General features: G+C 40.3%; 1 protein-coding gene and 1 long non-coding RNA gene across 4 annotated transcripts in view; one reads left to right on the forward strand and one right to left on the reverse strand.

Moving 5' to 3' along the window:
* slc43a1b (solute carrier family 43 member 1b) overlaps positions 1–16,400 on the reverse strand; it is a 29,343-nt gene that overhangs the window by 12,240 nt on the left and 703 nt on the right. For both annotated transcript variants that reach the window (XR_011694399.1, XM_071504581.1), the window contains exons 2-7: positions 11,278–11,436; positions 8,436–8,619; positions 8,287–8,342; positions 7,947–8,023; positions 416–508; positions 8–141 (exon numbers count right to left, since the gene is read on the reverse strand). Coding sequence is in view for 1 of the 2 variants with exons in the window: in XM_071504581.1 (XP_071360682.1) it covers positions 8–141; positions 416–508; positions 7,947–8,023; positions 8,287–8,342; positions 8,436–8,619; positions 11,278–11,431 (698 nt within the window). In the remaining variant the exon portion in view is untranslated. The remainder of the gene's footprint in view (positions 1–7; positions 142–415; positions 509–7,946; positions 8,024–8,286; positions 8,343–8,435; positions 8,620–11,277; positions 11,437–16,400) is intronic.
* Positions 780–6,450, forward strand: LOC139637128 (uncharacterized). 2 transcript variants are annotated; one of them, XR_011694539.1, is made up of 4 exons: positions 780–1,473; positions 2,091–2,189; positions 2,413–2,541; positions 4,529–6,450. It is a non-coding gene; the product is annotated as an uncharacterized lncRNA (long non-coding RNA). The 2 variants fall into 2 exon arrangements; XR_011694538.1 differs by having other exon boundaries at positions 794–1,473; positions 2,413–2,501.

A 16,400-nucleotide genomic window follows, 5' to 3' on the forward strand; every position in this document is an offset into this window, starting at 1 on the left:
CACTGACGTGTATCTGACATCCTCAGGTGCAGGGAAGGACTCAGCAGGCCAGTTCAGGAAGCAGTTGATGAAGACCATGCACGCCATAGCAGACCAAACCCACATGATGATGCGGAACGACACGCCGAGGTCATAAATAACCTGGAGTTGGTAGATAGGGAGGAATAGGAATAGGATGGTTTGGTTGGGAGGAAGACAGATGAGAAAAGAGATGTAGATAAAAGATGAGTGAGGGTATGGATGAACAGAATAGAAAATATTTTTAAAACAAGTACATGTCGATGTTGACCTTATTGGAGCAGTGAACTGCTGCTAAACATCGTCACTGACATTTGAGTATATCACTTGTGTATATACATATGTGTATGCGTGAGAGAGAGAGAGAGAGAGAGAGAGAGAGAGAGTGAGCGAGCACCTTGACACCAGGAAAGGTGACGGCTGAAGAAGCATAGGAGCCGATCATCAGGGAGAGGATGGTTGATCGAACATTTCCAAACATGTTCGGTAGCTAAATGGAAAAGAGATATTAAAGTTAAGAAAACTGAACAAATGAACCATGTTACCGTCTTTATCAGTAAAGAACTCTCATAGTAAATGTGTTAATCAGCTGTTTTTCAGTTTAAAGTTTATATAAAACACCATACAACATGAAACCGACTAAAATAAATAACTGTTATTAGAAAACTAATCTACATTACATTGATTTAACTGCATTCTAAGAACTTAACCAGTAGGTGGTGCTGTGTGTGCATGTATACAAGATTTTCAACTGAGGAGTGACACACAAACATGCACACACACACACACACACACACACACACACACACACACACACACACGCACACACACACACACGCATACACCCTGTATGATTGTCAGCCAACTTTCTGTCAGCACATATTGGCGTGTATGTGGGTGTGCGCATGTGAACATTTTCTGGCCATGCAGATGGTGAAGTTTTTGTGTGTGTTTGTGCGTGTGCATGTGTGTGTGTCCAGGCTCACTCTATCTATAGATGCCACTGGAGCCCTGCCAGTCACACAGCTCACTGCACGTGGCTCTGTTCTCTACAGCTCAGTTTAAACTCACTGCTCAGATCAGAGTTTTTGGACGACTGTTCATTTCTATTCTACAAAGTCACCAACAGTATATCCCAGTATTACACTTGTGCCATGTCACAAACACAAACCTGTGGTGTTTGAAAGGGTTATTGTGTACGCTGCTTGTTTATTTCTGTGTGTGAAATTGAAGGGCATATCTGACATCTGATATATTCTACATTCATACATTCAAAATTACATTTACTCAAAGTGTTTCTGTCAAACATTGCATCAGAAATAAAACTTCTGGTCATGTGACCTTCTTCCTATCGGACCATCTGTTGATCTGACCTGTCTGTTTGTGGGTTTAGTTCATTCAGCCAATATTAGTCTTCAAGAAACAACAAATCTGGCCTGTCTACTAGTGATGGAGGTGAGTTATGATCTGTTCTGTACTGGTTATGGTTCTATGGACTAAACTTAACCTGTACTGACTTTAATGAAACGTTTTGAACTGACTTTAGTACTTGTAACAACAGTAGATTAACCTGGGTAGAAGCTTGCTGCTGGGCTTCCATCAAATACATACAGGAGTTTATATGGCTCCAGGTTCACTGTGCATCAGTTAGTTAGTATCTAATGTCACATGTAGGAATATGAGCAAGTAAAACTTGATTTTGACAATAAACATGGCTGCAACAACACAAAAGACATTAGCTGATGTTGTACTTTAGTGCAAATTTAATCACAATGTAAAACTAGAATTATCCCCTCGTGGCTGTATGCATCTGCCTCTCAGACTAATTCCAGATTTCCTTTAATGGTCACTTCTACGCATTTACATACATAAAAACAAAATAACATTTGGCTTACACCTAGCATTTTCTAACTCAAACAGCTGATCTGTGGTGTAATACAGTGTGCGCTTGTGCGTAGGAATAGTGTACTTCAGCTTTTGAGAAAATGTAGTTCCAAAGTAGAAAGGGCTGTTTGACGGCAAGATAAAATGGTGAAAACTTCAACTGATATTAGTTTTTTGTGTTTTTTTAGAGGCTAAAACAAACTTTTTCTGCTAACCCTGTCGAGAGCAGCTCATCATTTAGCTCCCGCTGCTTCTCTGAGCTGGGAGCTGATCTGAATCTACTGCAGGTAACACACTGACTATAGATATCAACCTCACATAACCCAACATCAAATAATCTGAACTATTACTTTAAGATCAACTGGTGTTATACTACTGTACCCCCCGCTTCTCCTGCTCAAATCTATTGATGGTCGTGGTTGTGTAACGTGATGGTTTGATTTCTGATGGTTTGGATCACTCTTGATAAAAGAAACAGCTGGATGGAGATGGACTAACTTTTCTCCACAGTTTGTCCACTTCACAACAACATAATTTCTTGTCTCTGGGTCACATGTTGCTAAGCTAACCAATCAGAGGCAAGGAGGACTCAGACTGAGGTAAATAAGAAGAAATTTACAGTTTTGGATTGACGCAGAGGTAAATATTTATAGTTGTAAATACGTAAATAATAATTGTGTAAACATAAATATGTAAACAGTCGGACATGCATATGTAAATAATCAACAGTATAAAGACTGTAGATTTATTTTTTGTAAATTACAGTACAAAATACAGTAACAACAGCAGTAGCCGTAGTTACAGAATTTATATTGTACCCTAATGTACTTGAATGCTCCAATGTAAAGATATTGATAATCAAATATTACCAGAGTGTTCAGATTTGACTAACACCAGACCTCTTTGCTCTGACTTTCTCTCTCCTCAGTCATGTTTCCATGTCGTTGCAGCTTCAACCTAGGTTTTTTCCATTCTTATCTGCCTTCTCCTCTGTTCCACTCTCTCTCTCTCTCCATCTCTCTTTCCATTAGCTCTTCCATCTGTTCTCTCCTTGAGCTCTGAAAGTCTGCCTAGTATAATTCTGTCTGTCTACCTCGTGCACTCCTGTGGTTTGAGACATGGAAATCTGGACATGTATTCACAAAGCATTTTATCTTGCCACTTAGAGCTCTCCTATGTCACACTCAAAGTGTCTAACCAAATTTTTTCTCCTAAATCCTCTTCACAAAGCTGCTGAGACCAACTTTTACTTAAAACTCCTACTAAACTCCTGAGCTAAGAGTGAGACTTGCTATGGCTGATGTTGATTCCCATGGACGAGCTTGTTTGCAAGAGTGCACAGTGATACAAATATGCCCTCGTCTTGCGATGGAGCAATAATTTTTACATGCATTCCATCTCTGGCACCAATCACACTGGGTAGACCTGATGAAGCTGTTTTATTTCTCTATAGTTGGTGAACATCTTAAGGGAATTGTATGAACTATCCTATGATGTGGGGCCTACAGAGCACATTTATTGTTTTGTGAATTGATCGGCTTATAGACAGTTGGGAGACAGTAAAGTTGCATTTTCCCTGTTCCCAAGTGGAGCAGCGTTGTGAGGTTATGATTCTTTGTGAATAGCTGCTACTTTTAATGCTAAGTGGCTTTGTGAATTAGTCTAAGTCAAAAAAATTTAAAGTTACATTTAGGAGATTTTCCACCAGGAGCTACTTTATGTCTTAAGATGCTTTGTGAATAAAAATGGACTGCTTATATTGCGCTTTTCTTATTGACCACTCAAAACGCTTTACAATGTGAGCCACATTCGCCCATACATACACACAGTCAGGGACTGGAGAAGTTGGGGATAATCCACTCTACCTCCTTCAATATTCAGCAGGGGGGTGAACTGTGAAAATGTTCCCCTGACCTTTCTAGTTCATCATCAGGTGGAAGTTTCATTTTGTTCAAAAGTAATGATATTGCCATGAACCTCTGTACTCTGTACATGTTTAGAGCTAATTAACAAATGTTATCATGCTAAACTAAGACATGACAGCACTGTCACAGTGAACATGTCCTCAGTACAGCCGTTTTGTCAAAAGTTTTATAAGGACAGTACTAAGACCTGATAAGAGACTTTAACCTTACAGGTAAAAGTAAACACAACACAAAAAGTATTGGCAGCTAGTCATGTTAGCTGGGAATGTACACTGTTTACGTCAGGTAGTTTTATTAACAAGGTAACACACACCACAATACACACACACACACACACACACACACACACACACACACACACACACAGAAAATGACCAAATGAAACACACAAAATGACAATGTCAAGTCCAGGACACGGCCTACGTCAGGAAGTGGGAGGAGGAGAGAGAGGAAGATGGGGGTTGGCAGGGGGACAGGGCTGGGGGAGGGTGTGTTGACCGCCCAGAGTTTTGATTGGCTGAGAGGCCGCAGCAGAATTTAGGACAAGTGGAACAGCATGTGCCACTTTCCAAAATACACACTCACACAGGAACATGTGATTATCATCACAGGTACACAACTCACAAAGCAGACACACAGTGTGTTTGGAACAAAAATACACAACTTTATGGTTATGGTGTTGTTCCACCATGTGTCTCCAGAACAGCTTCACTGCTCCTGGTCTCTGGAGGATGAGCACCGTTCTTCATAAAGACATGCCCTGATTTATTTTGACGATGATGATGGAGAGCGCATTGTCTTTAATGCAGTCAGTGACGTCATGATTATCAAATCTTAAATAAAAAGCTTTTGACTGTTTGTCTGAATTAAAACCAGCTAGAGAAATGTTACTATTTCCTCTGTCATCAGATCCAGTGTTCATACTGTTCCAGGCTACTTTTAAATTGTTATTTGTATCTCTGTACCTGAGTTTATCCCTTACCCTTATCCCTTATCAGTAACTTTACTCTCATTTAAAGCATTTCACCCTTTAGGCTCATGGTTTGTTGTTAGGAAAAATATTGGATATAACATTGTCTCTACAAAATAAGATGTAGTTACACATGTCTGTTAATGCATAAATATTGTCAGAGGATTCTGTAAACAGCAATCCTCAATCCAGACCTTCACCTGCCTTTTAAGCACCTCCTCCCCCCTCAACACAGTCTGGCATACAGGTAGAAGATGCATAGTGTAGTGATGGGAGGAACCAAGGGCAGGGCCTTCCACATATATGCTCCCTTTATAGAGTCGCAACAGTGGTCTAGGGGTTTTTTTATGGCGCCTGGGTAAATAAAGACATTGGGATTTTTTTTTTACATTTTCTTTGAGATACAGTGATTGAAATCTTTGTGTATGAAGTTGTTTTTGGGTGGTGTTTGAGTCCATCAGAATCATGTAATTTGAATATTCCACACTACAAATTTTCATTTAAAAATGGTGTTTTAAAGCAAAAAAACAAAAAAAGACAACTGTTTTGGGTCCATATCAGAAACTCTCTCTCTGTCCATACAATCACACCTGAAAACACACATATACATGACCATTCAGGTACGCTGGGCATGCGTGAGATGGTGTAAACAGGAAGCAGATTGTCTACTCTGCAGTTGATTGGTTGCAGAAAATACTCAGAACAAGGAACAAAGACAGTTGTAGAGTTAAAATACAGAATTGAAATGAACAAGAGCTGCTAGCAAAAGACAACAACGTCAGTAACACTTGTAATTCATTATCCATGTTGCTTTCACCACTGGTAGATGAGGCAGATAAGACCCAATCAGGGAGTGACCCCGGGTGTCTACGTCGTTGTTCCAAAGGTCTCTGTTTCTGTCTGTCCAGACTACAACACAAACCTGGAGTTTTAGACCAAAAAAGGTCCAGCAGCGTTTCTGAAAGTCTCTGTTTTAGGGGCTGAATTCTCTGGAGTAGAGTGGACAGAGGAGGAAACGCAGGAGAGATGAGTTTAAAACTAAAACATATTAGTGTGGATGTAGCCTTTGAGCTGTACTTTGGTCGCCACTAATGCCCTAACAAGAGAGATGTGTGAGAGCTTTTCACTGAAAGTAGCTGGCTGCTGCTGGGAATGATACCAAATATGTAGGCCATAACATCCAAACAATGAGCTTAAAGAGGCTATTTGTAACTTTTCTCTGCCATTGAATGTGATATGTTTCTCACAGCCAGTGATGGTGATAGTCACTTGCCAAGCGCTTTGGCCATCATTGCATTTACAGTACAAGAGGTTAAGATAAGCCCTCTGAGCAGGTACTTCTTCAGGGAAGACTGGATGCTAGAGTTGACTTGGAAAGTGAGGAAATAGTCAGGTTGGACCAGGGTTAGCTGGTTAGCAAGCTAACTTCAGTAGAAGAAAAGAAGTGATAGAAACAGAAGCAAAATTAGACTTAAAATTTGTGTTGCTTTTCACCTCTGGAGACAGCTCTTGAACTCATAATGTTTCTTCTAGATTGGTAAGGAAACAGCTGTTAATGCTAATGCTGGCTTGTTAGCAATTGCAAAACGTACAAATAAATAAATGATAAAACAAATAAATAAATAAAACAAGCTAAAATGCTCTGCAGAGCTAAGAGGAAGTGCAGTACTGGGTGTTAATTCTCTGTGGGTTTCTCATATCTTTGATATAGTTTTGTCCCTGAGTATGTTTTTTGGGGTTTATCTGTGGGTTGGAAAAACGATCTGTTGTGGGTCTCTGAAGCCCATTGAGACAAACAATATACACACAACGAACACTTTACGAGGAATACCTGTAAACCTGCTTACTCATGGATTTATCAGCCAATCATGTGGCAGCAGTGCATAAAATCCTGCAGGGAGAATGGACAGATGGTTGGAGCTGACAGAAAGGCTTCCGTGACTCAGATAACCACTCTTCACAACTGTGGTGAGCAGAAAACCTTCAGAGTGAACAACATGTGAACACGTCCTTGAGGTGGATGGACTACAACAGCAGAGACCATGTCAAATTTCACTTCCTGTCAGCCAAGACCTGCTGCAGCAGACACAGGATCACCAACGCAGGTCTTTATGGCCACAGTTCACCATCTTCTAATGGTTACTTCCTGCAGGATAATGCTCCATCTCACAAAACTAAAGTCCTCTCAAACTGGTTTCATGAACCTGACAGTGAGTTCAATGAACCTCAGTGACCCCCCCCCCAGTTACCAGACCTTAATCCAGCAAAAATGATGTGATGCAATTCATGACATGAAGCTGAGGCTTTTTGAGAGCAAAGGGAGAAACTACCCAGTGTTAGTGTGGTGTTCTTAATGTTGCTCTGTGTGTGTGATATTGGTTCATCAGATAAACTTGACTTGATGTGTAAGGGTTAAGGTGTCCATATAGAAACATCTGAGGTGGAGCTGAAGAATGTCATGATGCAAAGGTTTGTTTGAGTGACACCTATTATCTGGTAACTCAGCATCAAGTATTTTGTCAAAAAAGAAGCTCAGAGTAGAACCACTGCTCCTTAAAGGAGCCAAGTGAGGTGCATCTGATTTGGATGTCTCCTCGAGGTGGAGGTACTCAGGGCATGGGGGAGATCCTAAGGGCAGACCCAGAGCATGATGGAAGGATTATATGGCCTTGGAACACCTCAGGATCATAGACAGTAAATAAAGATGGACGTAGCCTCTGTCATACCACCCACAGGTTTCTGAAGAAGCTTTGAAGCTCAGAGTTAGCTGCTCCACTGTCGCCATCTTGGCAGTGCCTCTACCCCACCCCTAACTCCTAGCTAATGGTCAAAGAGGTGGGGCATGTGTGGAACTGGGACTTTGGTGAATGCTGGGTTTGCGGCAAGCACATGCTCACCCACCTGTCACTTAAGTGGCCACACCCTCAATTACACGTAACTTTAAACCTTAATAAACAGGTGAGTTATATAAAAATTCAGCTTATCACGACTGCCACAGGTATTGTATGTTATAATTACAGTATTTGTATATATCTTAAATGTTTTCTTATGTAATTGTAAGGATATTTTTGACTTCCTCAGTTTGTAAATGTATGCACATATGCGTGTTTGTGTGTGTGTGTGTGTGTGTGTGTGTGTGGGAATCCTACTGTGAGTGAGGTGAAGGTCAGGCAGATTCCTCCAAAGCCATTGAAGGAGACAGCAAAGAAGATGAGGATAGACAACACTGATTGAACAAATGAAGAACACAACAAGCTATAATGAAACTTTAAGGGTAAATTGGTAAATTATTTCATTTTTTTTTCTTTTACAATGTGGCTCTTATGTTTTGTACCTTTGTCCATCATTCCCACCAAAGTGAGCATACCTCAAATGTTACTTCTGATTGTTAAAAATCGAACTAGGAAAGTAGGCTGCAAAATGTTGTTGCTGGTGCATCAATGGGATTGTATCTAAAACGAGGTTTGATGTATTGATGTGATGTCTCACCTTCAGGGTTGTATGCAGCAGCAGCTATCATTGCACAGGAGGCTGCGAAACATGAACTGAAATACACAAAGAGATATGACGTCAGAACAAACAAAGAAAAGTGGCACATACAGCATCAAAGCAACTTATTAAAACACCATCGGTCATACCTGCCAACGAGCCTCAGTGGGCGTGGCCCATATCTGTCCATCAAGATCCCCAGGGGCAAAGTGGCTGCGCTCAAGAGGAACGAGCCAATGGTGAAGCCGAGATTCAATAACTCCTCCTGCTCCACACAGCTTGGCCAATCACCGCTCTCCAAGGAAGTCACGTTGGTTTTGACAGTCTCATTCTCTGGATAGGGTCAAAGAAAAAAACAGTCAGGAGAAGGAGCCTAGGCAGCTAACACACGTCCCTACTGCTCTGAGGAGACAAGATATCACAATGTATGAACCAAAATAAACACAACACACCACTGTTACAAACACAAGACGTTACAGCTAAATTAACTTGAACACAAAAGCTAATCACAAAAGTTCAGTGGAAAAAAAAAACAAAAGAACAGTAAGAAAACTAAGAAATTATTTTATAAACAACCAATATGAATATTTATTGTCCGATGATGAATGTTGGTCATGTCCCTCAAGGAGATCAGTCCTTGAATGACTGCCACCATGAGCTCATGAGCTATGTCCCAGTTCAGGGGCCACATCCTTCGGAGACTGCGTCACAGTAGTTTGATGAGACTGTTACATTTCAAGGGTTCCTTCAGATGCAGCCAAGAAATGTGTCCTTGTTTTTCTGGGCAAAGAAGGCTCCAACAGGTGGACCTCACTGTGTGCTGGTAATAAAAGCACGAGGATTACACTTTTATATGTCAGAATTGTGTTTCTTGTTTTTGTGAAAAGATTACATGTTATTGAGTTTGCTAGATGACAAGAGTCGCACTTTACGATGCAATGGTAAGGGTGGGCACAAATGGTGACGCAACGCGAAAGTACTCCGTAGACCAGACCGTGTCATTGGTCTGGTCTATGACTGAATTGGGACGCAGCTGAGGTCTCTAAAGCAACAGAAGCTATATGGTGTCTTCACAAACATTCAAGCATCCTGTCTGTGACACAAGGAACATAACCCGGGAGGAAGAAAAAAGAAATAAAGGAAAACCAGAAACAAGACACATCCTGACCACTCCTAAACCTGCTCCAGAGTTGGGGGAAGGAAAAAGAGTTCCAGATGTATGACCCCACTGGGCCTGACCATGCCTTTACGAAGCATCAACTTTTCCTTTCAAGATACCTTATACAGGGGCCCCAGTTGAAGTGGGATCTTTTGTCCCTTAAAGAAATCTAATTTCTTCAAGGTGTAGAGTGTTTGTAAGCTCATTAAGCTGTACCTGTAAAGATGGGACCTGCTTTTCAGAAAGTTAAGATGAGCTTGTGTCCCGTTAATAATCCATATGAAAGAAACTGCTGTTGGTCCTTGACAGTGTGACTGACTGATCCCACACACCAAGGAGGCGCATCTGGATCCATGTGCTGTTGGGTGACTTCTGTGATGACTTAGAAAATTTACCACCAATAGAATGCAGGGTAGGGATGCATCAGCGAAACAGCATTTATAGCAAACTAGAGAAACATCTGGAAATATACTGTGTACTGTAAAACTTCATTTGATAGCCTAGGCTTTTATTTGCTTCAGTCACTGAATTTAACTGACCTATATTTGGGACAGGCATGTAATTCCTTTTGCAACAAACATGTGCACGGTGAAGATGGGAAATACTATCAGATTGATTGATTGATTGATTGAAACCAGTATGAATATTACTGGTATAAATATTATCAGGCTATCATATAGCTTATCATGAATTATTCATTTGATCTGGCTTTGAGAGACAGCACATCTAGGCCAACCCCATGCACAGAGAGAGAGAGAGAGAGAGAGAGAGAGAGAGAGACTCCTATCAAAATACTGGTAGCCTACCTTAGAAAGGATGAAAGCCAAAGGTTACCAAAGTTATTTAAACCTTTATTTGCATGAGCAAATTTGACAACTGACAGTTTAAATTTCACATTGTACCTTTTGTCTTTGCCGCCATGATTTTTGAATGTAAGCATTGTTCCCTCTCGTGACAATACATCCAAAGAACTGGGCGTCTAATTGATACCTTTGTTTATTTGACAATATGTGCAGCCACACTAGGCCATTAAAAGTGAGAAAGTTAGAGACAGAATATATTTCTGACTAAACAGTTTCTCACACAGAGCACTTCAACTCATTGAATGCAACAGACTTTTATCAGAGGCAGGTCTTCATGTCTTACTCCCTTTGTTAATATGTAGAATTGGTCACAACTGTATTTTAGTAGGAAGCCTTGTTTACGGCATTACATGTTCATAGGAACTCAGCACTTCCTGTAATCATTCCAAATTAAAAGCCTTCTCATGTTTCAGTGGGCAGAATCCCTTTATTTCCAAAAACAGGGCTTTTATTGCTGTGCTGCAGTAAGCATATTGTTTCATTTCCTGTTGCTGGTATTTCTGTTTACATGTTATTCAGATCTGCTCGATTAGCAATGACTTCTTTCTCTCCCTCCCTCTCTCCTGCTCCCTCTGCTCAGTGTGTCTTATGTTTATTATTCTTCTGTCTCCTTTAATAATAATGATACACGTTATGGAACTAGTTTATTTGCTGTAATGGAGGCGAGGCTTGGTGTACTGAAGCGCTCCTCCTGTTCCCTGCAGTTCCTGAGCAGCCAGGAAACCAGAGCGGCTCTGTAGACTGTCTGTAAAAAGAGGTGTTGCCCTAAGCCCCCGGCTGGCATCCACAGACAGTCCAGACATGGGTCAGGTTTATACTCGGACTGTTTTCAGCCAAAAACTGTATTTTACAGCAACTGCCGCAGCTTTGAACTGAACCCAGAGAAGCAAGTGTCAGAGTGTCAAGTGACAGATTGAACTGTGGGCAATTACTACACTAGAGACAACCAGAAGAGCTGGCTGGTCTTACCAACACAAAGGTGGGAATAGAAGCCTTCATTCTTCAGCATGATGAGTAGTGAGGTCCAGCCCAACAGGACAGCAGAGAAGAGCAGGTTCTCTATGATGGCTGTGATGGCCATCCACCACCTCCTGCTGTATGCCTGAGCCAAGCTGGGAGCCATGGCAGCTGGAGACACACAGGGGCAGGAGAATGTTAGTCCACCAAACAGCAGGGAGCTGGGAACCATTAAGGACAACAAATCATTATTTCGCACCACGAACGACATCTTTCTCAGTTCTCTTGCACAAAGATCAAAGATCAACTCAGTCTTCATGATGGGAAGTCTTTGGAGGTTTTGGCCAGTTGTGTTATTATGTAGTATTATTATGCAGGTTACATGATACACATTCCCGCAGACAGAATGTCATGATATTATCCATAGATGACCAGGGCCATAAAATGAAGTTCTTGTAAAACATAGTTACTGCTTCTGGAAACCTGGAAATTGTGTCTGTTAGGCTTGCATGTCAAACTGGAATTTACCTCAACCACTGAGCATGTCTATAAAAGAAGAAGGGGATTCTGTGAGTTTTACGCTGTTCCAATGGTGGACAGATGGTGGCAGTAAAGCACTAAGAAACACAGCTTTAGGAAAAGGCAGAGGAGAAGAACAATGCTAGCAGTAAACCTCTGTGGTAAAATGGGTGGAGTTATGCTGCATGTGATGTCAACTTGTGAGCTGACATGAAATCTGAAAGGAAGCGAGGGGCTGGGAAGATGAGACCAGAGAGGGAGAAGTTTGACCCCACTTGACCTTAAACTGTAGCTGGAGCTATTGCGTGTCATGCACTGATCTAACCTATGTGCACTTACAACTAACTAACTAACTACAAAGTCAAGGATCCTGGTGTTCTTCCCAGCTGTGAGTGTATAAATATTTGAACTACTGAATTTAAAACTTATGTGGTGTGTGTGTGTTTGTAACCTGTATAAGGCACATGTTTGCACCCTGGGAGTCCTGCTGACACAGGGAATAGCAGGGCTCCCTCCTTCTCTTGCTCACTGTAAAACTACAGTTTTAGTGTACTAACTCTACTTCCTACTCCTTCACAATAAAAGACTAAACAGCCCCGCATAGCATACTCTTTAAAACATGAGTGTCCAACCAGGAGAACCAGGTGTGGATTGGTGTATATTTACATAACACTCAGCATGGCATAAACATGTACAAAAGCAGCTATGAATCTGAACATCATGATGATAATTGTAAGATAATTTCCATCTTCCAGCTTCTCTCTTCATTTTCTGTTTCCAATTAATTTTCTGTCATTCAACTAATCAATTATTCAATTAATAGACTTTAGATGACAATTATCAGACTTATGAAGCAATCTGCACCTGGAATAGAAGGCGGAAATTTTAAAAAAGCCATCACACTCTTTTAATTTTAACAACTGCTGTCTCCCATTTCTCATTCTCTCATTGACTAAAATCCTTCTTCTGGTTCAAAGTTGAAAACAACCAAGATGTAAACTGTGTAACTTAAAAATATGACTTAAAACTGGATAAAAGTTTTAAATCTTTTGAGCTTCTGTCACACAAACACAACACTGCACACAGAGGATATGAATGTCATTGACAGGTAGCCAATGAAATGGAGCATTACCATGATTAAAATCACAGATTTCTCTGGATTGGACAACACAACTCAACAACATATAGAACATAGGTCTAATTGTTTTTAGACATTTTAATGTGGAAAAATTACAGGCTATAACTTTAACTGTGGATCACTTTTCATTAGTTTGACACAAAATGCAAACAACTACCACATCTCTCAAATGTCATCAACTGTTTCCTCACTCACACACATATTTACAGACAATTTTCAAAACTTAAATTTATAATACCAAGTAAGTTACGAAAGATAACACTGAGATATTGTTTCATTCTTTGACTTCCTCTATAACAGACTTGTTACAGGTGAGGAAAGGGACCAGGTGAAGCTGAATCCAGGAAATGACCTGGGAGAATCTACGCGGCAGCTATGGTAAGAGCTGTTCAAATTCTCTACTTGATAAGGAAAGGAGCTCCAATGCTTCCTATCTTATCTCCTTTAGCATAGGAAACACTGGACCTTCCTTTACTAAAGGAAAGGAGAAAATGCCATCCCACAATTCCTTGCTGCAGCCATGGCTGTATTGAACGCACCATAACCCTGGCTGACCCACATAAATATAGAAACAGCAGAGCAGCTGTTTTATGTTTGTGACACAATCCAAAACTTATGTCTGAGCTCCAAATGCCTAAATATAGATTTATTCACTTTAGATCTGTCCAGATTTCTAGCTTAGTATCTCCACTGAACAAATGTATAAAAATGTAAGAAGTGTCCATATCAGGAAACACTTTATACTTATGTCTGAAAATAATTTATTCTGACCTCTTGCTCACTTCCTTACTTTTATTTGATTATTATTTTTAAGATAACATGTGTATTCCTTTCATGTTATCTTATTTCAACATTTCAATAATGTTTGTTTCTGTAGTTTAGACAGGAATATCTATTGTCCATGTGTTATAGATAAAGCTGTTTTTAAAAATAAATCCCAATAAAAACAACTAGTAAAAGTTCAGTCGGATTCTCTCTGTATTGCCGCATTTCTTTCCAAAATCCTTCTCCTTTACATCTTTCATTGACCTCATGATGCTTTCCATCAATTTCAAGGAAATGTGGTTAGGAAAGGAGATTATTCCTTTTTTTTCAACTGCAGCCACAGACTGTTTATAAAAATGGACATAGACTCCAGGTCTGAAAAGTGAAGCCAATGTTGAAGTGACTTAAACCTGTATTCTATCTAATGACCATCAGGGTCGACTCCCCTGGTTGTAAAAAATTAGTCAGATTGCATTGAAGTCTATGGGAAAATGTCTCTACTTTTCACTTGATGTATTATTTCAGTAAACGTTTTCCGAAGGAGCTTATGGTCTCAATCTCTAGTTTCACCCCTCACTCCCCCTCAGCTCCACCTTCTCCTACAAATATGGTTTCGTCTGGTTTCAAAAAACCAAGATGTCACAGACTGGTTCACAGTCCAACTTAGGATGGAGTCACTTCTTCATCCAGCTGACTCCTCCTCCCTCAGAGGCACTCTTTACCTCACTGAGGTGGACAGTTAATGATCAGACGTCCCTGTTGGACTCAGTGATGCTGGATGTCTGGACACATCTGCTGAAGATTGCCAGTGATGGGTCACAGTCTTTCCCAGGTGAGTTCAGGAGGGGACAGGTGTGATGATGTGATGAGAACTTGAGGCCACGTGCAGGAGACAGAGTTGATGAGCACTATTGTACTTCTATCTATCTGTAGCTGTTCTATACATGTACTATATGTGTAGTTTTGAATTGCATTACTGGAATTCTTTAGTTTCATTTTGTGCATTTAGGGTTATTCTATGCAAAAATTGATATAAAAATAAAAACAACAACAAACATACAAACAAACAAAAACATGCAATAAAGCATTTCCTTTTCTTGGTTTATGCCAAACAAACCAATAAAGAGAGAAATAAAAGCCACTTCTACGACCTCAGTGACACACATGATAATGTCACCTGTTGTTGGTGTTTCTCAGGTTGGGGTGTTAAATTTCCTTCATGGGAGACAGTTGTTATACAGTTGTTGGCAGCACAGTTGACTCTGAGGTCTTTTAGTGTTTTGTTGCATTAGTGCATGTTCTGCTGAGCTGCACGTTGAAGAGAACAGAGAGTTGTCAACAGTAAAAAAAAAAAAAATCTGTAGTATTTAAATTTGTATCCAGGTGCTAACTGCAGTAATAATAAACTTGTTACCCATGATTCCCACTAAAAGTTAAACTTTTTAAAGAGGGAAAAATAGTCTTCCTCCTAAAAATTAAAACCTATATTTACTGGACTCAGTGGTTTTGCTTCCACAGCCTTACTTGGTCTGGTGTGACCAGTGATCTTTAGATATTATTGTACATAAAAACAAATTAATGTGTTTTGACTCCTCTATACTTGTGATACTCTCACAAACATTGTGTTTTATATTGTTATACCTGGATGCTGCTCAGCTACAGTTAGTTAAGTTGGTTTTAAAGCACACATCATGAGGCATTATACTGCCCATGAACACATCAAAAGGTCCATGTGATACCTTGTCACCCCAGCTCCACTGGTGACCCACATTGGCACTCACGATTGCTGTGTCTCAGCTCAGGGGCTGCATCCTTCAAAGGCTGCATTTGAAGACTGACTGTCCCATTTCAAAGGCTCCTTCAGATGGGACAAAGAAATACGACCTTCTTTTCCTTGGACAATAAAGGCGTCAATAGGTGGATCCTTAACGGCCCGAACTATCCCAAGATTCATTGCGTGCAGGTGATGAAAGCAAACAATTCAGACAAAGAGCCTGAGGATCACATTTTTAAATGTAAGTAGTGAGTTTCAGCTCAGCTCAATAGCTAACGGTACAACTGGTAAAATCAAGGGCCTCAAGTTTTTGCAAAAAAAAACATACATGTTGTCAAGGTTGCAAAGCAACAGGAACTGCGCTTTGTGACGAGGAGAAAATCCTCCAAAGACCAGTCCATCTCATTTTGTTTAGCCTTCGCAGTCTACGGCAGCTACAAAGGGACACACCTTTGTAAACCACATCCTCTGAGGATGCGCCCCCTGAACTGGGACACACTATATGGAGCTATAGAGGGTTGAGGTGTTCTAAAAGTAGGAAAACCTCATTTAAAACCCCACTTGACATTTTGAAACTATTGTCAAGTAAAGTAACTTGGAACAGAGCCTTTCTCAACAGTATGTTAGTGGCTTCTTCGATATGTTTAGACAAAAACATTAAAAAAAAAAACAAAAAACAAACAAGGTAACATATATATTCAGTATTTATGTTGTGAAACACAATTTCAAAAAAGCATCAACAAGAGAGGGTCCATGAGTATGACAGAGGATTTTAGCAGGATAGAGTTTTTATACATGTAGAAAGTTGAAAAAAAAGACTTTCTCACAATACAGAAAGTAAATCCCAGGAACACACTTCATAGTTTTAGACAGACTGAAGGGACAGAGGCCAGCCGTGCCGTCATGACTCCAGCTCTTGAAAATACAATACAATACAAT

Source organism: Trachinotus anak, unplaced genomic scaffold (assembly GCF_046630095.1).
Source record: "Trachinotus anak isolate AG129_WGS33_773 ecotype Australia unplaced genomic scaffold, CSIRO_AGI_Tana_v1 ptg000019l, whole genome shotgun sequence".
NCBI lineage: Eukaryota > Metazoa > Chordata > Actinopteri > Carangiformes > Carangidae > Trachinotus > Trachinotus anak.